We start from the raw sequence: 22,580 nt of genomic DNA on the forward strand, positions 1-22,580 counted from the left end.
CTGTGATACAGTCAGAAACCATGTTAAAAAAAATGATAAAAAAGGACAAGAGCTGTTTCACAGGTTTAAGAGTAAAACTAATAAAAATACCTCTTATATCTTCAAGAATAAATAAAGGGAGGCAACTCATCATAAATAACACTGTCAATTGATGAGAAAGTGTTTAAAATAGATTTGTGACCGTGGATTATTAGCAAGTTGATTGGAATTGCGTTTGAAAGTACAATTTCTGTGCCAAGAGAAGCAAGAAGCAACTGTGAAGCTTAGGCTAACCATGAAAAATACTGAAATGAAAAATCTATCGACCAGCAAGTACATCATGTTAATGAGAACCACTATGATTACGTTTGGCTTAAAACTAATCTGTCTGACCACTGACTTCCAGTATTTTAATACAATAAACATTTGGTCTTACCAAGACATTGTTATCAAAGCAGACATCAGGCCCTTTTCGGTATCTGGGTTGCTTAACCATATCACAAGGATCTGGACCATCAGCTGAAGACACGTGTTAAGGAATATGAAGTCTCTTTTTCTTTCCACACAATTAAAAAAAAGAATAGACACCTACACCATTAGTCTAGTCCTACACAACTAGTTCAAGTGCTTTTCTTTTGTCAATTTCTACTCTGTATAGGATGCCCATGGGCAAGTACGGAACAGGTAATTGTAAAATATAAGTGGATGAAATGAACAAATGCCGCACAGTACACATAAAACAGCCCAAGGAAGAACTGGGTGTCTACGATTTAGCAAGACAGAAATATAAACTAATTGCTAAACCTCAATTTCAAACAGGTGGGACTAATTTCCCCCCCCCCCAGAAACAACATGGGTAAATGCTAAAGAGAACAGGCACTCTGTAGAATCTGCTGTCTACAATGCTTTACTAGTCATTTAGCATATTTATAACCAGAAGCAGTTTTGCTGTGACTGCCACGACAGGACTGCCATCTTTTTTAAGGCTGAATAATATTCCACTGTAGGTATACATCACATTGAACCCCATTTTTAACCATCCAGTGTTGACAGCTTTGCAGCCTACACCAGCCCGGCTAGCAAAAACCCAGCACCGCTCCCTAACCACCAGAGAACCCCAAACCAATTCCCCCTCCGGGCTCTTTCAAGCCATTTCCAGATCTACTTGGAAACTTGCACTGTCTCCTCCACAAAGCTTCATTATAGGAGCAGGAAACCTTTCATATTCTGCTGGTACCTGGGGAGCACCATCGGTCTGCACATTCAAACCGAATTTTGTGTGAGGAGTTCATTCTGCCCATGTGGGGTAATCATGGCGCTCAGAGTTTTTCTCTTGGAGCATAAACAACGTGACGAGGTTAAAAGTACGTAACTGGAAGATGGCAGTTGCTTCCCAGCATCTCTGACGCCAAAGGATACAAGTCTGCTCTGCCTGTATGAGCAGTCGTGTGTCGCAGGGACAAGTCCCTTTGCTCTCAACCATAATGAATATTAAGTTGGTGTTCATAAGCTTTTCTACATGAAAGATTCTGTAAAATATTTTTAAAAAACACAGATAATGAACATTTTCTTTTGGGGAGAAAAAAACCAAATTACATATTAAAATGAAAGCCAACATCTGACATCTTGAGACACAAAGCATCACCAGTGTAAACAGTAAAACAAAATGAGAACATTTTTAGCAGAGAAACATGACCATGTTTTTATTCGTTAGCATGCACATCTTACCTCTCCGGAATACTAGCAAAGTGCAACAGATTTTTAAGTGTTAGACCTCAATGCACAATGAGCACTATGGAGTCACTGTAACTCACAGAATCAGTTTTATTTGACATGCCTAAACAACTGTATTTATTACTGAAAAACTACCGTAATCTACAGATAAAAAAAAAAGCCGAAAATATCTAAGTATCTGGCCCAAGCTAAGGACAGAGTTAATCTAGATCAGTGCTGTTCAACAAACGTGGACGTGGAAATGTTTTCTGCTTTGTCCACTATGGTTAACAAGAGCCACCTGGGCTATTGAGCACCTGAAATGTGACTAGTGGGACTGAGACACAAAGTTTAATATTAGTTGTAATTAATAATAGCCTCTCAGGCTTGGTAACCACTAAACTGGACAACACAGATATAGACCGAATAAGGGCTTTCAATTCCATGCAGAGTTTTTTTCCCCCACGTCATAAGCTGCTTCTGCTGCCTTTAATGACAGATTAACAGTTTTATCTTGGTTGCTAAAGAGTCATTCCTTTGTGATTATACATCTTTCAAAAAAATGGGGCATAAGGATACAGTGAATCAAAAACGACCATGACTGCACTTAGTATCTTGATTACAAAGCTGTACAATTTAACTTAGCAATCTATACTTTAAAAATTGATTATTAACAGATACCTATTAGGCGAAGGCCAAAGGATTCTGAAATTTTGAGATAACCATACAGCAACAATTCTGTTTGCTAAACTTGACAGTCTGATATGCTAAATTCTATACAAGACGGTATGATTTTTTTCTGAGGTGATGCCCGACTCTTCTCTTCCTATCCTCAACCTCCTCCGAGGACACAGAGATTTGCTAAAGTAACTCAAAAAGTCGTACGGACCGTGTCTGTTAAAAATTCATGCTAGTTTCAGTTAACTGCTGCTGGAAACCCTCTCTCTGTTACAAGCATCCGAATCCCCTAGCAACTCTCCCAGCCCTTTCACATGCTCAGATGACCTCACCTCCTATTTCCTCTTCTCTAGGTTAACGCTGCTTCTAGAATAACCTGCCCTCAGTCACTAAAACAAAGTGTCCCCAATCCGTGCCTCTCTGCTTGGTTCTCAGGGATCCTGTGACATGGATGATCACTCTCTCTCAAAACTTTGAAAAGTCCCACTTTGCCGCCTTCTTCTATCCCTCACAACCAAATTAAATTCTCAATCTCTTCCAAAAATTGCTCAAGATGTTTTATGCCTACTGATGACTAACATTAACCTCGATTTTTAGGAAGTGATATTTTCTCCTACTTCTTCATCCCAATTTAAAGATGCATTCAACTGTAAATTTCAGTGAGGAGTAGAAGTAAAACACCTCCCTCCCCAGAATATCTTTCTGTAAAACTATTTAGTAAATAAATGTAAATAGAAGTCATATATTCGGCTTAGGATTGCAAAGAATTACTATAGTTCTTACTACAGTTCATATAATTCTATGACTTCAGAAAAAATGTTAGAGGGGTCCTTTTAGACAAAAATACAGTAAAATACAATCAAATTTTCTAGGTTCTGCCTTAAAGTAGGTGCAATTGTCTTGATCCTATTATGATAGTTGACAGAATTACAACTTACCCACTCAGGATGAATTCTTGAAAACGTAAATTTTAAAAACCTACAGCACAACTAAAGATCAGTTTCCAACTGCAAATAGCCCTGTCTCTCTCAGACTTGAACAAGTTACTTTTTGTAATGATGATAAAAGTGAATCCAGTTTCTCAATGAACTAGGAAGACCGGTTTACCTGGAGCAGTTCCCACAGTCTAATACACCACTGAATGATTTGCTGTCATTATCGAAGAAATACTGGGTTTGTTCGGTAATGCAACTCTGCTTTGACAGAGAAGCTGTGAAGTCCTCTTCTTCCATTTCAACTGGGAAAAAAAACAACACAGATGACCAGGCGCGGACACTATGGTCAGTGCCCAGAGCCTTCATTTCTCAGGGAGTAAAGTGAATGTACAAGGGCAGGCACCCTGGGTGGCTTATTCATCGCTGGGTAAGTAGTGGTGGCCCCTAACAGATGCCCAATAAATATCATGAGAATAAATTCAATAAATAGAGGCCAATAGGACAAAAAAAAAAAATTGCCAAAGCATGAAGAAAGTTTTGACAAGAAGTTTCCAGACTACCAATGGATGGTCTCTTTCACAGACACAAACACACATACCTTCTCACTCAGTTTGGTGAACTCAGCATATCCCAAAACAGAATTTTAATTATTATTGACAATAGCTAAGTATTCACATACCTGCCTCAAGAAGTCGTGGAAAGGTCAAACTCAGGAGAAACTGCTGTAGAATAGACCTAAGTTGTAAATATGAATAATTAGTACTTAAAATCTAAATAGTTCCTTCATAAACTACACAATAAAAACCTGAATAATTCTGCCTGTACACATTTCTTTTTCATCTATTGAGAAAAAATTGAGGAGCATTTTTATATAAGTATTTCTTAAATTTTACAAAACAGTGTAATTTTGTTTCTGTATGAGAAGTCATGAAGTCAGAAATGTTCAGGACCAAGTGAGAGATACTTAGGGGTGAGGAGGCCTAATAAGACAAGCCATTGGGGAGGAGTGGTAAATCCGGTTGTCAATCTTTCATAGCATAGATTTTAAATTCAGGAGTGCTTCCTTAGTTTAGTTTTAAAACTCTTCTGCTAAAGTAACTCAAAAAGCAAAAACAAAGATCAAAGAAAAACAACTTAGGGCCAGGGGTCTGCGAACTCTTTCCTTGACAATATAGAATGGATTTGTAAATACATAACATGACATTCATGACCTAAAATAAACCCATGATATCTAGGGAGTACAGCACATCTCAGTTTTATAGTAAATGACAATTGAGCCAATATTATAGAGTAGTATAGACATTATAGAATCATCTGGAATTGAATTTATTTAAAAAATGGGGGGGGGGGGAGGGTGGTGAGAAGGAGGTAGATTCTGTCCAGAAAATAAGATAAAGCCAATCAGGTACTTCAGGATTACTATGAGATTTAGAAAACCTGAGTCAACTAATATATAAATAAATACCAGCGTCACAATAGAAAGCACCATTTTTCAGGGTTTTTTCCCCCAGAAAAAATTGGATTTTTAATCTAAAATCTTTGTACCATTTTATGAAAGTGGTATACAAAAACAATCACTTAATCTTAGCTGGGAAAGCCTCACCATCAAATGAATGTGAAAGATTACATGGAATAAGGCTGGGACGATATGGTAGGGATACAAAAGATGGGGGGGGAAAAAAGGAAGGAGGTAAAGAAGGAGTGAGGGAGAGAAAGGATCCCAGACAGAAAAGGAGGTTTAGTTACTTGACCAGAGCCAAACAAATTTGATCTCACAGACTTTCCACAGTGCCTCCGTTTAAATGTCTTATTTTCGTAGGTGGTAGAGTGTGTAAGTGAGGTGTTGAAGGAGGTAGGGAGGGTGAATGAGTAAAAAGGAAGAATTAGATCCATTTCAGCAACACGATGCCTCTTAAACTGCCTGAATAGGAAACAGGTGAAAAGAGAAGTCATGATGTCTTGCTATACCTAAAATTTAAAGAAATGAGTGTAAAGAGAAAAACACAAGAGAACTTCAATAGATCTGTAAAGAGGCTGGAGTTTGCAGGAGGAAACACTGTTTTCATATGAAAAACTGAGTAACTGTAGCAGCTTTAAATGGACCATGTCAATATGATCAGAATGTGATTCTGGAAACGAAAAAATAATGATTCACATGTCACAAAATCAGCATTGCCATCAAACCCGTTACCATTTTACACCCCCTTGCTCATTACCAGTAAAAATGGTGACTTACCAAGCAGCGGCAGTGGCCCACCAGCCAACGTGTAGTATGTCTGCTATTGATGGCTAGAAAATAGAATTCAAGAGTCGTTACGTGAGTGGATGCTGAGTGCGCGCTGGAGAGGCACTGGGGTGGGGAGGTTACTGACCACGGACGCCGAGCGATGCCCTGCTCCTTGCTTGGGTGCAGCGCCGGGTTCACACACCGACTGATAATCGTAAGACTTGTTAAAAGCGTAAACCGATATATTAACCAGGTGTCTCATCAAACTTGGATCGATCTCTCCAAAAAATCGTCCAATCTAGTACAGAAGGGAAAAATAGTAAAGTTTCAAGCTGACGCCACGTATTAACACCCCAACCGTTGCCATGAAGAGCAGTGAGACAAACTGTCACCTAAAACTCCTCTGGAGCTGACACACCAGAGCCGGGAAGCTGTACGGGACATTCCGAAAGAAGGGAAGTGAGATGAGGAGTTCTCACCGCTCAGGGGCTCTGTGTGATGTTTGCGGAAAGAATGGACACGGCTGACTGCCCCACGAATTCCTTGTGGGGAAGAGGAAAGGAGCATAACTGAGAGAAAGGGGTGGGATTGGAAACAGAAGAGGATCCTAAAGGGGCAAACACGAGGCTCATCAAAGCCAGCCCATAAAGAAACGCTCATTGTTGGGGCGCCTGGCTGGCTCAGTCCTTAAGCGTCTGCCTTCGGCTCAGGTCATGGTCCCAGGGGCCTGGGATCGAGTCCCTTATCTGGGGATATCTGGCTTCTCCCTGCCCCTCTGCTTGTCCTTGGGGTCTCTCTCAAATAAAATCTTCAAAATAAATAAGAAAATGCTCATTGTTGAGAGATCTTTTCTTTTTAAGGAGAAGCCAGAAATGTAGATTCAGAAATGAAGTAAGCTGGCAACTAATTCTAATTTGCTTAAAATCCTGTGTGAACCAATTAGCTTATATGCTGCCAACATGTAAACTGGGGAACAGAAACTACATCAGTTCAAAGCAGCCATGTATTGAATTAGATATTAATATTTAATGTGAACAAGAATAAAAAATTCATATCATGTTAAAATTCTCAACTATATGTTGTAATGGTAACTGCTAGTACTACAAAGGAAACTCCACTAACAAATATTACCAAACTGTATTTAGAATGTTTCATTAATAGTTTAGCATTTTGAAATTTATTTTATGTCAGTACTGTAATAACACATTAACTTCTATAATGGTTTGAAGGACTTTTGTAATACTGATCAGTGACATACACTTTGGAAACTATACTTTGTCCCACTCAAGTACCTACCTGGTTTGTATAATCATCATGATTTGCCATCAAAAGAAATCCACCATCGTCTAGAATCACACAATCCATTACCTAATGAAACAAAAAACACATTTTGAGGATGGATATCATTACTCCATTGTAGGTAGATGATGATAACAAAAACAGGAGAAAGCTTCAACTAAACATAATCAGGAGATTTTGACGAAATAAATTAAGGACACATACAGATACATATCAGACTCTCAGAGTTTCATATTCCCCGACCACCCATTCAGTTAAAACTGTCAACTCAATATGAATAAATCCTGAGAACAAATCAGAAACTTTCTGCCATTCCAAATGGCAATCTTGTTGTCATTTGGTCATCTAAATGATCCAGGAAATTGGATAAACCAAAATATTTAATAATGTATAAACACATACTTAATATTTTGATAAGACATATCTTTAAAAATGCATTGTGGGTTACCATGCTTCAGACTTAAAAAAAAAAAAAAAAGAGGCAGCATGAGGATACTTAGGAGATTTAAAAGCAGAAAGCAAAACAAAAAATGCTCATCACAGAACTCAGTTCCCACCCAGTTTATATCATGTTTAAAGGCAGGAATCAGTTTAATAATTCTTATTGGATAAAATAACAAAAACATTGTTTTCAGAGTTGAGGACATATGCATTCCATTTTCCTAATGTGGAAGCAGCTTGCTAAAAACCTTGGCTCTGAAAACAGTCTTCACAGTCTATATTTACAAAGTCTATGTAAAATGGAGAAACTATAAAAATAAAATGATTGGTTTATAATTTTGCATGACTAGAAATGATAAGATCATATGAACCCACGGTTTGCCTTGGAAATATACACACACATATAAGAAGACTGAAAGAAAATAGTGGAATTCTTCCTTTTTATTCTTGGAATAATACAGTGTCATTCTTAGAGAAGGTTTAACTTTGGAAGACAGTTGACAAAGAAGTAGAAGTAACAGTAGACAATGTAAAATCCAATCCATGTAAGTGGAATTTGATTAAAAACGTAATTCCAAAATTTAGCTCAAAAAGTTTTCTCATCGCTATAAATACAGTGTGACCAAATACAGGTAAAATACAAAAGAAAAAGGAAGATTGCCCTAATAACCAGTAAAGGCCACTTGGATTAAAACTGCCCCTTCAGGGGCACCTGGGTGGGTCAGTTGGTTTTGCGTCTGACTCCTGATTTTGGCTCAAGTCATGAGACTGAATACAACTGAGATTGTAGAGAAGAGAGTCTATACAGAAACAGGCTTTTTAAAAGACCTTAACATGCGAATATTTTTAAAAATAAGGTTAGGAATTATAAGCATATAACTCAAATTCTTATCTATAGGTTAATTCAAGGTTCCATAAAATAATAATTTTAGTGTTTATTTAAAAATTCCTGCATTTTTAGCATTAGTCTTCGCAATAGTAATACAAAAAATTACAGTTAAAAATTTTAAAGAGTTTTCTTACATCACTGTTCCTTTTGCAGTCACAAACTGGACCAGCACACTGAAAGACAAAAATACAATTATTGCCACACATTTTTACTTTAAAAGAATGATTAAATGATATACTATTACCAGGTTAAAAATCTTAGAATAATTTATCAAGTCTAAAAGTAAGATTAAAAGATTAAAAGTAAATCAAAGAAATCAAAGGCATCTGAATCAAGTCTACCTATCATAAAAAAGTAATAGTTTTATCTTTGTAAAATATCAAATAGCTATCTAGTATTTCAAACTATAACACTGAAATATTTTTCTTACTAATTTAAACAAAAAATCTTTCCCAAAATAGTAATTTATAGTTCTGCTTCAATTTAGTAGCACTGAAAATTTATTTTGTCAATGTTTCTTTACTGTTACTTTTCTCATTTGCATATCACATGGAGTATAGCATCAACATTTTTTAAAAAATTATCTTACCGGATCCCTGATTGATGTTTTGGTGAAATTCTCTATCCAAGAATTTACATCAATTTTAATTCCGACAACTGAAAAATGATGTAAGGAAAAATTGACACATACATTTAAAAAGTATGGCTGTGATTCTTAGTATCTATTTTTACTCTCACATTTGAATATTCCTGGGCAGGCAAATTTAAGTTTCTTGAGATTAAATTAATTTCAGCTGTACACTGAAAAGTTGATTTAAATTAATTTAAAAAGTTGCAATTTTAGGTAGGAGCCATATAATATTCGCTATATGGTAATTTAGCATTAAATTTGGGTTGAATCTCATGTTTATTACAGAGATCTATTTCTTGGAATTTTCATTAAGAAGTAATGCTAATAGCTCTTAAACTATTAAATAATTTTATTTATGATTCATTGGCCACAAGCTGGCCAACTAACTAATACACGTAGTAAGCTTAAAAAAAAAAAAAAAAAGTGGTAGTGTCAGGAATAGCCTTTTCATAGGAGGTCACTCAAGTCGATTGTTTTCAGAGGCTTCCCTAGCCCTGCCGATGCATGCACCAGGTGCTTAAGAAATGTATGTCCAGGAAAGATAAGTGGGTGGGAGGGGGAGTGAATGAGTCACTGGGAGAATGAGTGAGTGAGTAAGTGAGCTACTGAATGAATGAGTTAGTAGTTGAACCAGTGAGGGGTAAAACTGCCCTCAGGAGCAGGAAAGCAATCGACCTTCTCAATCTGGCCCGAGGTATGCTTTCTTAAACATTCAAATACTGAATCATACAATGAAAAAAAAATTTCTACTTTATTGAACCCACTTATTCCAGCCTACTTCCACAACTGTTCAAAATCTTTGGGATACAGCAAAGGCCGTCCTAAGAGGAAAGTATATAGCAATACAAGCCTTTCTCAAGAAACAAGAAAGGTCTCAAATACACAACCTAACCCTACACCTAAAGGAGCTAGAGAAAAAACAGCAAATAAAGCCTAAACCCAGCAGGAGAAGAGAAATAATGAAGATCAGAGCAGAAATCAACGAAATAGAAACCAAAAGAACAGTAGAACAGATCAACGCAACTAGGAGCTGGTTCTTTGAAAGAATTAACAAGATTGATAAACCCCTGTCCAGACTTATCAAAAAGAAAAGAGAAAGGACCCAAATCAACAAAATCATGAATGAAAGAGGAGAGATCACAACCAACACCAAAGAAATACAATTATAAGAACATATTATGAACAACTGTATGACAGCAAATTAGATAATCTGGAAGAAATGGATGCTTTCCTAGAGATGTATCAACTACCAAAACTGAACCAGGAAGAAAGAGAAAACCTGAACAGACCTAGAACCACTAAGGAAATTGAAGCAGTCATCAAAAATCTCCCAACAAACAAGAGCCCAGGGCCAGATGGCTTCCCAGGGGAATTCTACCAAACATTTAAAGACTTAATACCTATTCTTCTGAAACTGTTCCAAAAAATAGAAATGGAAGGAAAACTTCCAAACTCATTTTATCCCCAAACCAAAGACCCCATCAAAAAGGAGAATTACAGACCAATATCCTTGATGAACACGGATGCAAAAATTCTGACCAAAATACTAGCCAATAGGATCCAACAGTACATTAAATGGATTATTCACCACGACCAAGTGGGATTTATCCCTGGGCTGCAAGGTTGGTTCAACATCCGCATATCAATGTGATACAATACATTTATAAAAGAAAGAACAAGAATCGTATGATCCTCTCAATAGATGCAGAGAAAGCATTTGACAAAGTACAGCATCCTTTCTTGATCAAAACTCTTCAGAGTACAGGGATAGAGGGCACATACCTCAATATCACAAAGGCCATCTATGAAAAACCCACAGCGCATATCATTCTCAATGGGGAAAAACAGAGAGCTTTCCCCCTAAGGTCAGGAACACGGCAGCGATGTCCACTATCACCACTGCTATTCAACATAGTATTACAAGTCCTAGCCACAGCACTCAGACAACAAAAAGAAATCAAAGGCATCTGAATCGGCAAAGAAGAAGTGAAACTCTCACGGTTTGCAGATGATATGATACTTTATGTGGAAAACCCCAAAGACTCCACCCCAAAACTGCTAGAACTCATACAGGAATTCAGTAAAGTGGCAGGATATAAAATCAATGCACAGAAATCAGTGGCATTCCTATACACCAACAAGACAGAAGAAAGAGAAATGAAGGAGTCGATCCCATTTACAATTGCACCCAAAACCATAAGATACCTAGGAATAAATCTAACCAAAGAGGCAAAGGATCTGTACCCAGAAAACTATAAAATACTCATGAAAGAAATTGAGGAAGACACAAAGAAATGGAAAAACGTTCCATGCTCATGGATTGGAAGAGCAAATATTGTGAAGACGTCAATGCTACCTAGAGCAATCTACACATTCAATGCAATCCCCATCAAAATACCATCCACTTTTTTCAAAGAAATGGAACAAATAATCCTAAAATTTGTATGGAACCAGAAAAGACCCCGCATAGCCAGAGGAATGTTGAAAAAGAAAAGCAAAGCTGGCGGCATCACAATTCCAGCCTACTTCCAATTTCCACTGATGCTCAGTTTTATGATTTGTTTTGTATTCTGGCCTGTTTTTGCAAGAAAAGTCATTTTTCTATTTTACTGTAATTTTATTTTAAAAAAAGAGATTCTTACTACTTCATTTTTTCAGGTACATAGTACAGATATGCCATAACTTATTTATCTTTTCCCCCAATGATGAAAACTTAACTCTTCCTGTTTAACTTATTACAGATATTCATATCCTTGGCTGAATATCCTTTTGTGTACTTGAAAGTATCTTATAGGACAGACTTAGGAAGTGGAAATGTTGGATCAATCCGGCATTTAGAACTTTGATTTGACTCCATAAGTTTGCATCAGCATTGTATAAGCATACACACTTTGAAAATCCCTCACCTCTATACAGTATCAACTTTACTATTCCCCAATCTCAGCGGTAACTATTTGTATTTTCTATTTTTAAAAATTTGCATGTCTGTCTTTATTTTGCTTTAGGCTTTCTGATGACCTTCCTGATAAGTATTGTGAAATTTTACTATAAATACTAGGTCACATTTAATTTTGGTCATGTGTATGTATACAATATACATCCTTACCTGCAGGTTTCAGAAGTTTTCCTTGGATATATATTTCTACAGCTTTGCTTACCATAATGCCTGATTCATAAGCACCAGGTCCGCTTTCTAAAAAAAGAAAAACAACAACAGAAAAGGAAAACAGGCCTGTCTAGATACATCAAATAGTGAATTTCTCTTAATAGGTGAATAGTGTTTTGCTGAAGTATTCTAGAATAGAGGTAACAAGGAGGTGTGTAGTCCTCTCTGCCCTCTTTTTTCTCTAAATACCAGGCTCACTGGAGTGTCCATGAGTTATTCTGAATGAACTGACTCGGGGGTGTGAATTACTCAGCTGGGCTTCATCTACCTTCACAACAAAACGGATGCATGCCAAATCTCTGCTTCATGACATTTGCTAAAATAGTGGGGAGGCCGCTGAAGTGAAGTGGAAAGATTGTTCTTAGAACCCCAAACGGCCTTTGCATTTAGAAGACCGAAGTTCCTGGACAAAACTCCAACAAAATTCTCTGAACTTCAGTTTCCCAACTTGTGAACATGAGGATGAGTAACACCCCTACCCCCACCCCCCCAGAGAGGCTTGGGGATTAAATTAGGAAGGTTTTGGGACAGAACCCAAGAAAATATTTTAAAATGTGGGCTATTGATAATTTTCAGAAATACATTGAACTAAAACTGATTAACTGATGAATTACATTTCCAAAAGTCACTAAACATTCATCACCTATTTGCAGTTTGTGAAACAAAGGATTAGCTACATGTGTTTCTATGTATTACGCATGCTGTGGATATGCTATCTCTTCATTACTGGCTGGCTATTTCCTGTGTAGGCATTTTACCTCCTCAACTCAATGAATGCTTGTGTCTTTCCAATGTCATGCATAGAGTATATACTGAATAAGGACTGCTCTGAGCAATTAACTTAAAATGCATGGTTTTGGGGGGGGAAAGCGGGTAGGAACAATAATTGATTTAAAAAAAAGGAAACAGAGGGCGCCTGGGTGGCTCAGTCGGTTAAGCGACTGCCTTCGGCTCAGGTCATGATCCTGGAGTCCCGGGATCGAGTCCCGCGTCAGGCTCCCTGCTTGGCAGGGGGTCTGCTTCTCCCTCTGCCCTCTTCCCTCTTGTGCTCTCTGTCTCTCATTCTCTCTCTCTCAAATAAATAAATAAAATCTTAAAAAAAAAAAGGAAACAGAATGCTGAGTTCCAAGTAATACTTACTGTTAAAGTAGGGAGCAGTGAAAACATAGTTATCATTATCGAGACTCCTTTTATAGAAGCTGTCCTCATATGTCTCTGGGTTTTCTTGCCAGTTTTCTCCAGCCCTAAGGAGGAAATGGCTCATCATTTTTATTCTCTAATCTGCCTGATAACCTACTTTGCCGTGAACATCGTGAAATTTTACAGATATGCCTACATCTCAGGTATGTCTAAGAAAGTCAGTGGTAATTGATGGTGTAAATGATCCTCGTTAATAAGCAATATATCACCGTAGAATGATACTGAGAGTCAGAAAAAGCTCTTAGTTTTACTCTGCAGGTCATTATGTACAAGTCAGTTAATAGTAATAAGCCTTCCCAGGCCACTTTACAGACTGTTCTGGAGATAAGAGATAAGATCCATTGAAGAACAGTGAAAACAATGAGGCGCTACGAACGTATTGCCAATAGACTATGACCATTATGTTCATTTAGGTTAGCTCGTGTCTGCAGAGACCAAAAATCTTTTAAATTTTGCAATAAACATCCAAAATATCCAAAAGTATCACTGAATAATCATACAGCATTTTTAAAGAAATAGGGGATTTTTTACTATTGTAAATAGGTTAAGTGACTCCATGTTAATCTAAGAACAAGTTTCTCTACACAGTGGTTTCCTTATCCAGTAATGTACACATCCTCAGAGTAGTCCTTTGTAATGTACTGATTTCTACAGATCTTATTTGAACTTACTCTTTGGGATAAACTCTGGTAATCCCTCCATCAGTCACAACAAACCGCGCTTTCACTCCCTTGCTAAAACAGAAGACAGAAGAAGGAAATTTTTTATTCCATTTACTCTCGGTAAGATAGTAATTTAGGTGTTGACGTAATAATAAATGAGCAATAATAAATAATAAATGAAATAAAATGAGTTCCTAAAATAAAGGAAGACAAAGTAAATATATCAATAGATGTAAACTATGTTTTATTAGTGAAAATGTCTGGGAAATAAAGGGAGGATTCTCTAGGAAGACACTTCATAGTAAGGAAGAATAGAGCTGCATTTTGAATTAGCAGAGATAACAGAGGCAGCAGGACGATCTTACACGTAGAGCCAAGAGTGAACGTTAAGGGAAAGCTTGTGAAGAATGTGACAGTATTTGGTGTCATAAAAACATAAGGCACAAGGTAAGAAGCAACAGGAAGTAAAGTTGCAAGGACCAGCTTCTTCAGACTGGTCAGCTCATCAGTGATCTTGGAATCCATGCCGGAGAGCTTCACCTTTATCCTGAAACTGGAAGTGATGCACTTTGAGGGGTGAGTTCTACGGAGAACAGACGAGGGGCTATGGGGAGAGGAATCGGAAGCCCTAAAGGCAGAAAGAGCAGTTGCTATCATTTCTTAGAAATGGGAAATTAGGAACTTGGGTGTGAAGAAGACAGGGCAACATTGTTAGGAGAAATATTTAGCATTTGGTGACTGACTGGAAATGGAGTCAGAACTGTAAATGAGAACCATAATTGGATTTCTCAATTTATTGACTGGGTGTACAGTAGTGTTATTAAAAGGTCAGTCAAGCATTCACTGGAAGCCCCATTCTATCACAAACACTGAAACACAAACACGCCTATTTAATTTGGTTTGTTCACACTGCAGTGCATAAGCAGAGAAAGCGAAGTAAGTGTGCAGGTGTTAGTCCTGACACACACCCACAACTGCAAATGCAAGCTGTCAACAACTGCAAGATGTTTTTCTCAGGAAATTGTTATTAAAGATAAATGATAAAGTCTAAATTTATGAGGCCTATTTTCCAAATATTTCTCGGGGAAAAGCTAAACTGAAATGCAGAATATATATATATATATATTTTTTTTTCCATTAATAAGAACAAATACTCACATGTTTTTCTGCTTACTCCAGTAATTTTGGACAAGTTCATTTGTAAAGCCTGCATCCAGCAAGACTCTATTAATCAAATCCGTGTTACCTAACACAGAAAAAGGATAGCCTCAATTATACCCACACAGTTTCTCCATTAAGATAATAATGAAACAAATACATTCTCTATTTATAAAAGCAACTTAGAGTGGATAATATTTCTGTGAATTACAAAATATACCCAATATTAATTTTCTGCACTTTTTTTAATATTGTTCATCTTACCCCCTATTTTTCAGGCTATGGCCAGAATTAATAGAAAAGCCAATTCTAAATGAAAATTATTTTGTAAACTTTAAGATAAACAATGAGGAAATAGCCTTCCTCTTTTTTTTTTTTTTAAAAAAAATAGGTTAGTATGGTGATTCTAAACGATCATAATTTAATGGACAATTTTATATATAAAGATAAAACTACTTAATGTGTATAGTTTCCTGTTTGTATGTTTTGGCCAAGGAACTGAATAACTTAACACAGCCCAGCACTATCCCAAGAAGGCTTTTGGCATCTGCTGGTAATGCTGAAAGACCACAGGCTTCAGGTTGTCATTTCTGGAATAACCAAAGAACATCTTAGCCCAAGTTCATAGGTAATGGAGGGGCAGATGGCCATGACCAAGGGTCAATTAATAAACATTCTTGAACAAAAAACGTCACCTTTTCATTTCTCTTGGCTCCTCTGTTCCAAGCCCATGAAACTCTGAATAACCTCCAAGTATACTCTGAAACTTCACATTTTTGATAAAATTTCATTTTACTCAGGTAAGGAATATGGGATCTTAAATATCTTATTACTACAAGAGGTGGGGAGTAGACTGGAAAACATTTTAGTTGATATTCTTAAATCTAATATATCTTTCACCCAATTTTAAAGGATCAGCTTAATCCATATTTTTGACTTCATTTTAGGAACTATTTTTATTATAGCAGAAAATGAATCACTTTGAAAAACAGTTCGATTTGAAAAGTGAAAGATATAATTTACTTGCCACAAATCCTTTTAGGTCAAAGAAATGAGACCATTATTCTAATTCATAATATAAATCAATGTTGCAAGTTATTTCGTAATTGCATTTATATTTTACTTACACTGTAATTTTAAAATATGCCCCCTGCTGCATGCAATACATCAACAGATTATCAGTATTGAGCTTTACTGTTTTACACACATATAATCTCATTTCTAAATTCCAAAATACTGGGGGATATGAAGAAGACAAAAGCTTTATAGCAGAAACATTTCGGTAGGCTAATAAATTAAACAGTGAGAATTGTAATTTTACTGATGGATTAAATACTTCCCTAAAAGCAAAATTAAAATAGCCTGAACCCCTTGAAAAGAAACTATGTAGATTTCAATCACTGATACTTTTAGTTCTACACATTATTTTTATGAGAGAAATTTAAATTTAAGAGATGGCTTCAATTCACTTTTTATAACTGAGGATGTGCTTTAACTCTTCCTGATGGAAAGGAAAAGGATTTTAAAAAAGAAAAGCCCAGGGGCACCTGGGTGGCTAAGTGGGTTAAGCATCTGACTTCACCTCAGGTCATGATCCTGGGGTCCTGGGATGGAGCCCCGCCTGAGGCATGAGCCTGGGAGCCTGCTTCTCCCTCTGCCCCTCCCCCCTGCTCGTGTTTTCTCTCCCTCAAATAAATAAATAAAAATCTTAAAAAAAAAAAAAATAAAAGCACAGGAGAAGAAAGAGTGAGGAAGCAGGGAGGAGGAGGAGGAAAGGACATAAAAGTCAGTTACTGTTACTTTTTTTTTTTTCAAGTTATATTTACTAGGAGATACATTGATAAAAATATGTTGTATGTTTTCCCCTATATAGCAAGAACAATGCAATGAAAAACCTACAAAATATTGAACACTATATCTGAAACTAATGATGTACTTTAAGTTGGCTAATTGAATTTAAATAAAATAGAGGCTACGGAGTGTGTGTGTGTGTGTGTGTGTGTATATATATATAATCAAAATTATATAAATATAAATTATATATATAATCAAATTATATATATCAAATTATATATATATATATATAAATTATATATATATATATATAATCAAAATTAAGTTTCTTAAATTTGAAAGGAGCCAAGGTAAGGATTCCCTATTTACATTTAAACATTTGCAGGTATCTATTACCTGGCTTTGAAAATGTGATTTTCCTTCGCAATGAAATAAAAATTCTTTAATATATAAAAGGCCCAATTGTTATATTTCGCCATTAAAAATTTACAACGTAAATCAAGAAGCCAGCACACCAACACACTAATTGGAACCCAGAGTTGACCATGTTGGGTACAGTGACGGTGACACTGAACAATTATTACAAATCGATCTATACTTACAGGATGGGTTGTTTGGCGTTTTTCTATCAATAAACTCATTGAAATTTAAAAGAAAGTCAGTGTTGTTATCTGATATTTTAAGGTCACTGCAGTAATCTCTGAAAAAAAAATAAGACATCAGCTATGAAAATCACAACTTTAAAAAAAGTACACAGCCATCAGAGGAAGTGAAAACACTTTCTTTTACTACCTCTATGACTTTGCAAGCTGTTTAATTTCTTATTTCCATTTCCTCCTCTCTATAATGAAACAACACTCTTGACAATAAGGGCTGAGTAGTGTGGATAATATATATTAAGCACCTACCCTCTGGGCCACAGGTGCTCAATAAATGTTAGCTTTTGTTGTTCTTAATGCACTATTTTCATTTTATGTTGGAGTTTCCATGTAGAAATTAACAGAGAAAATTTAAAATACTCACTACATACCAAGAATAAACCCACTGTATGGTAACACTTTTATGAGAAATTACTGTTTTAAAAAAATAACCTAGTGGAAAAAAGTGGCATTGATTTACCTATTTGCAAATCTCTTCAATGCCTGGCTTATTAAGTATGCCTCTACATTCCATCAACGGCAAGATTCTATTTGGGCACATGAAAAAAATGTGGTCTCCTAAAGATATGCAGCTGGAAAAGACAGAATTATTTTATACGCTTCTCCAGTGCTGTAGCTATTCTTCTTCCTTTTTTTAATAACATACCAAAACTTGAATACTAGTAATTTCTTGGTAGTTAGTTATAATATGGAATTTGAAACAATGAACTTTTTGTACTGTTACACTAAAATTCAATGCATTATCTTACACTTTAAATCAATCTGATTTTTTAACATCATGAATTGGTTATTTGGAAAATTTGCAGATCTGCCAAACGATGACACATTTCATTATAAGATTGAAAAATCACATTCATTAATATCATCACACTAGTGTCACCAGATAACTACTGGGAAACACTAAATACAAATTCCCCCCAAATTCTTATTTTTGTGTGAAAGCACAGATTTTGTCATGAGCAACAAACCCTGTTGTTTTCTTCAAAGTAGAAGCCTTACTTGATTTTTGAGAAAATGTTTATCAAATACCTAAGTCATTCTGTCAAGTAAAATTCTATTTCCTGAAAAAAGCGCAAAGAGCACCTATTTCAGCTCTAAATTCAGTCCCACGAGTGCTTTTCTTTGAGACAGCCGAGTTACTCTGGTATGCAGCAGAACTCCCATCTTCTTCCCACTGAGTATTAAAAGACATGTACTCGAGGGTAAAGCTTCAATGAACCTAATAATTTTTACTGCTCGTATCAAGGATATTTTAAAGGGAGACTGGCTTTTCCCCTGGCGAGAAAGATTACACCAGCTACCAGGAGCCTTTAGTGTTACTGCCTGGATTCCTGCTAAGGTATCAGCTCCTCACGGCTTTTCTACTGTCCCTGCCAAGGTCGACATGAAGAAGAGAAAAACACTTACTGCTGTTTTAGGAAAACAGCTTTGACCTGGTCGGTTCTCTGAAAGGGCTTCTGGAACCCATGGGTTTTGAGACCTCTACTTTGAGAACTGCTAACCTAAGTGTTTTGGAAATTGAGAATAAATAGAAAACAACATAAATGTAAGGCTGTCATTATATTGACTAGGTTAATGCAACAGATGGGATAATCAAATATTGAAGACAGACGTGCAATTGTGTAGTGACCATTTTCAGATGCAAGGCCATCACCTAAATAGAAAGCCTCAGACAGTAAAGAGAATGTCAGAACTTCAAAAACAAACAAACAAACAAACAACCCACAAAACTCAGTTCTTAGAAAAATTTAGTTTTGAGGCAGGGTTTAGGAAGGTTGCATGATTTTTACTCATTCTTTACTGACAGAGTTAAAATGGACTTCTTCCCACAATTAGCATTTAATTACAGGCTATCACATACTGTTCGTTTCTCCTTCTAACTCATCTTTGAAATGTCTTTTTCATTTCTGAGAAATAGCAGAATTATTCCATTTCTTAGACCTTTCATCCCTTTGCATACCTTCTAAAGGTAGAAACAATGCTCTCTACATTTATATTTTACTCAGAGGTACTGTATATTCTTCTGAGATCTTGAAATAGCAAGGAAATTTCCTAATCTGTGAAATGGGATACTACTACTAATTTACTACAGAGTTCTCTTGAGCAATAAAAATAATCATTCATGTAAAAGATTTAATACACGTTAGTTGAATTCATTGGCTTGTCCCACAAGCTGTAACATTTCCCTTCTTTAGTATTTACTCCTTCCCTAAACACATGGGCAAATTCTACTCTTCCAGTCAGACCACAAAAATGATTCATATGTTAATCCTTGCTGAACTGAATAGTCATTGCTTACAAATTGGGAACTGGAATTCAGAGTTACATTTATCCTCTGAGTACTGGGACTTCTACCCTATTTTCCACACTATCTAAGAGTAAAGCTCAGAAAGCCAGTCTGCTATTCAATAATTGGGAGAGACGAATGAAGAAGTTGCCTAGAGAAAAACACAGATCTGAGATGGACGGAGAGTCTTATCAATATATCACATCTAATTTCAATCTCTTCTTACACTGTTAATGAATCAACATGTTAACATTCTGTGGGATCTTGTTCTGCCTCTAATATTCTTTCTAGCTGAAACTGGTTTTAGCAGTTTTAAGATGGTCAGTTACTTTTATTGGAAAAAGTGGTAAGATTGTAGGTATTTTTAATAATGGGTTTTAAAATATTCTTTACATATTTATAGATTCTACAGACACCATATGTATTTATTCAGCACCTACTGTGTGCCAGGCAATGGATGGGATGTTGGGTATTGAATGGTGAGTCAAACAGGTTGAGATGTTGCTTTACTGGGGAAAGTAAATGACATAAAATGGACCAGTGCTCCAGTAAGGGAAATACAGTATTCTCTGAAGCCGTCAGCAAGGATGTCTAATGCAGTGAAAATGGGAAGGAAATTCCTAGATCAAGGAGCTTTGAAGTTGGGGTTTGGGACAGCGTGGGCTGTGTCTGAGTACAGTCCAAAATAGAAGAGAAAATTAGTGGATCGAAAGAGTTAAGAGAGGGGGAAAAAAAAAAAAACAAACCCAGCACACATAGGAATCAAGAGAAGTTTAATGTGTTTGGAATTTAGAGCAGAGGTTGGCAAACTTTTTGTTCCAGGGCCAGATAATAAATGATTCAGACTCTATGGGCTATAAGGTCTATGCCACAACTCATCAACTCTGCCTTTGTAGTGAAAGCAGCCACAGACAATACATAGCCAAATGAGTATGGCTGTGTTCTAATAAAACTTTGTATGAAACAGGCAGGCTGCAGGCTATAATTTGCTGGCCCCAGATTTAGAGTATAAGGACCACATTGTAAACTGGGACCCAGTAACAGAGCAGCTGAAAGCTATGATATAAGGTACAGAGCATCACAAGACACTACTGAGCTACTGGTTCATACTTAGCAGAGGAGAAACGTAATTTTATTCACATTCTAGAAACTCTCTCCAGTTCTAGAAATTGACACCAGACTGGGAAGTAAAGGGGGATTTGGGGAGGTAGGGACATCAAGTAGGAGGCAGCTGTAGTAGCTTAGGTCCGAGAAAGCACTGACCTGGTGAGAACAAAGGCAGCAGAGTTTGGCCAATATACTTGAGACTCGTAAAATAAATTCTGTTTGGCAAGACTTGGTGATTGTATAAAAGTTAGATATAAAGGGAAGGGAGCAAAGACAAATGCTTAGGAGACACTGAGTTGAATCACACTGGAGAGATATTTTTGTTAGTTTTCCATAAACATGAATGTCTCCCACTGAAATATGTAGGTAGACATAAAGTCTGGAAATATATTGCTTGATCCTATATTGTAATGTAATGTCAATAAATGACATGCCTCCTTTTGTCTCTAGACATTATGGCCATCTTGTGGATTTGGAAGGCATCGCCTCAAACTATCGACATCAAATAGATGGGTGGTGTGTCTGTAGACACAGAATAACAAGAGGCCCTAAGCTACACCTTCATGTAAGCCAACTGCAGAAGAAAAGAAACTCATGAAAGAGATTGAGTGCGCAGCCAAAGGAAGGAGGAAGCAAACCCAAACAGTGTGTCACCAAGGAAGAAGAGGCAAAGAATACTCCAGGAGAGTGGGATCAGCAGTATCAAACAAGGAAATTCAAGCAGGAGAAGCTACTGAGGGGCAAGGTCACTCCTGAAGCCAAGAATATGCTTTGTTAGCAGAGTTTGGTCAAAAAGTTACATCTATTCCCTATTTTCAAGAACCACCAAAAATTCAGACATCTTTATGCTGAAAACAATTGGTCTGAGTTACTCTTTAATTTTGTGAGCTGTCTTTGGGTTCTTACAGTAATTTCTTTAAGAAGTATAAAATGTGAGAAATTAATAATACACCATTCTGAATCTTTTCAAGAGTTTAGCCTAGATTAATAGAATTATATTAATTTGATATTATTATATGTGTCTGTTACAGAGTGTAAATTAAGAACCAAGGAACGAAGAAAAACAAAGCTGGAGGCATCACAATTTTGAACTTCAAGTTACATTACAAAGCTGTAGTAATCAAAACAGTATGGTACTGGCACAAAAACAGACACACAGATCAACAGAAGAGAAAACCCAGAAATGAACCCATGATTATATGGTCAATTAAATCTTTGACAGAGCAGGAAAGAATATCCAATGGGGAAAAGAGGGTCTCTTCAACAAATGGAGTTGGGAAAACTGGACAGCAACATGCAAAAGAATGAAACTGGACCACTTTCTTACACTAGACCCAACAATAAATTCAAAATGGATGAAAGACCTGAATGTGAGACTTGAAACCATGTCTCCTGAGGCAAGGGAAACAAAATAAAAAATAAACTATCGGGACTTCATCAAAAAAAAGCTTCTGCACAGTTAAGGAAAGAAGCACTCAACAAAACTAATAGGCGACCTATGGAATGGGAGATTATATTTGCAAATGACCTATCCAATACAGGGTTAGTATCCAAAATATATAAAGACTTATAAAACTCAACACCCAAAAATGAATAATCCAATTAAAAAATAGGCAGAAGACATGAGTAGACAGTTTTTCCAAAGAAGACATACAGATGGCCAAAAGACACATGGATAAATGCTCAAAATCAATTATCAAAGAAATGTTAATCAAAACTACAATGAGACATCACCTCACACCCGACAGAATGGTC

The 22,580-nt window shown here is 36.5% G+C and overlaps 1 protein-coding gene across 7 annotated transcripts in view; it reads right to left on the minus strand.

Moving 5' to 3' along the window:
• Positions 1-22,580, minus strand: part of CACNA2D1 (calcium voltage-gated channel auxiliary subunit alpha2delta 1) — a 503,379-nt gene that overhangs the window by 13,454 nt on the left and 467,345 nt on the right. For all 7 annotated transcript variants that reach the window (XM_021689797.2, XM_021689799.2, XM_021689796.2 and 4 more), the window contains 14 exons: positions 17,375-17,472; positions 14,979-15,066; positions 13,830-13,892; positions 13,099-13,202; positions 11,899-11,985; positions 8,751-8,818; positions 8,296-8,334; positions 6,829-6,900; positions 5,678-5,830; positions 5,542-5,594; positions 3,985-4,040; positions 3,478-3,607; positions 1,399-1,508; positions 416-498 (listed from right to left, as the gene is read on the minus strand). In XM_021689797.2, the coding sequence (XP_021545472.2) occupies positions 416-498; positions 1,399-1,508; positions 3,478-3,607; positions 3,985-4,040; positions 5,542-5,594; positions 5,678-5,830; positions 6,829-6,900; positions 8,296-8,334; positions 8,751-8,818; positions 11,899-11,985; positions 13,099-13,202; positions 13,830-13,892; positions 14,979-15,066; positions 17,375-17,472 (1,204 nt within the window). The remainder of the gene's footprint in view (positions 1-415; positions 499-1,398; positions 1,509-3,477; positions 3,608-3,984; positions 4,041-5,541; positions 5,595-5,677; positions 5,831-6,828; positions 6,901-8,295; positions 8,335-8,750; positions 8,819-11,898; positions 11,986-13,098; positions 13,203-13,829; positions 13,893-14,978; positions 15,067-17,374; positions 17,473-22,580) is intronic.

Source organism: Neomonachus schauinslandi, chromosome 12 (assembly GCF_002201575.2).
Source record: "Neomonachus schauinslandi chromosome 12, ASM220157v2, whole genome shotgun sequence".
NCBI lineage: Eukaryota > Metazoa > Chordata > Mammalia > Carnivora > Phocidae > Neomonachus > Neomonachus schauinslandi.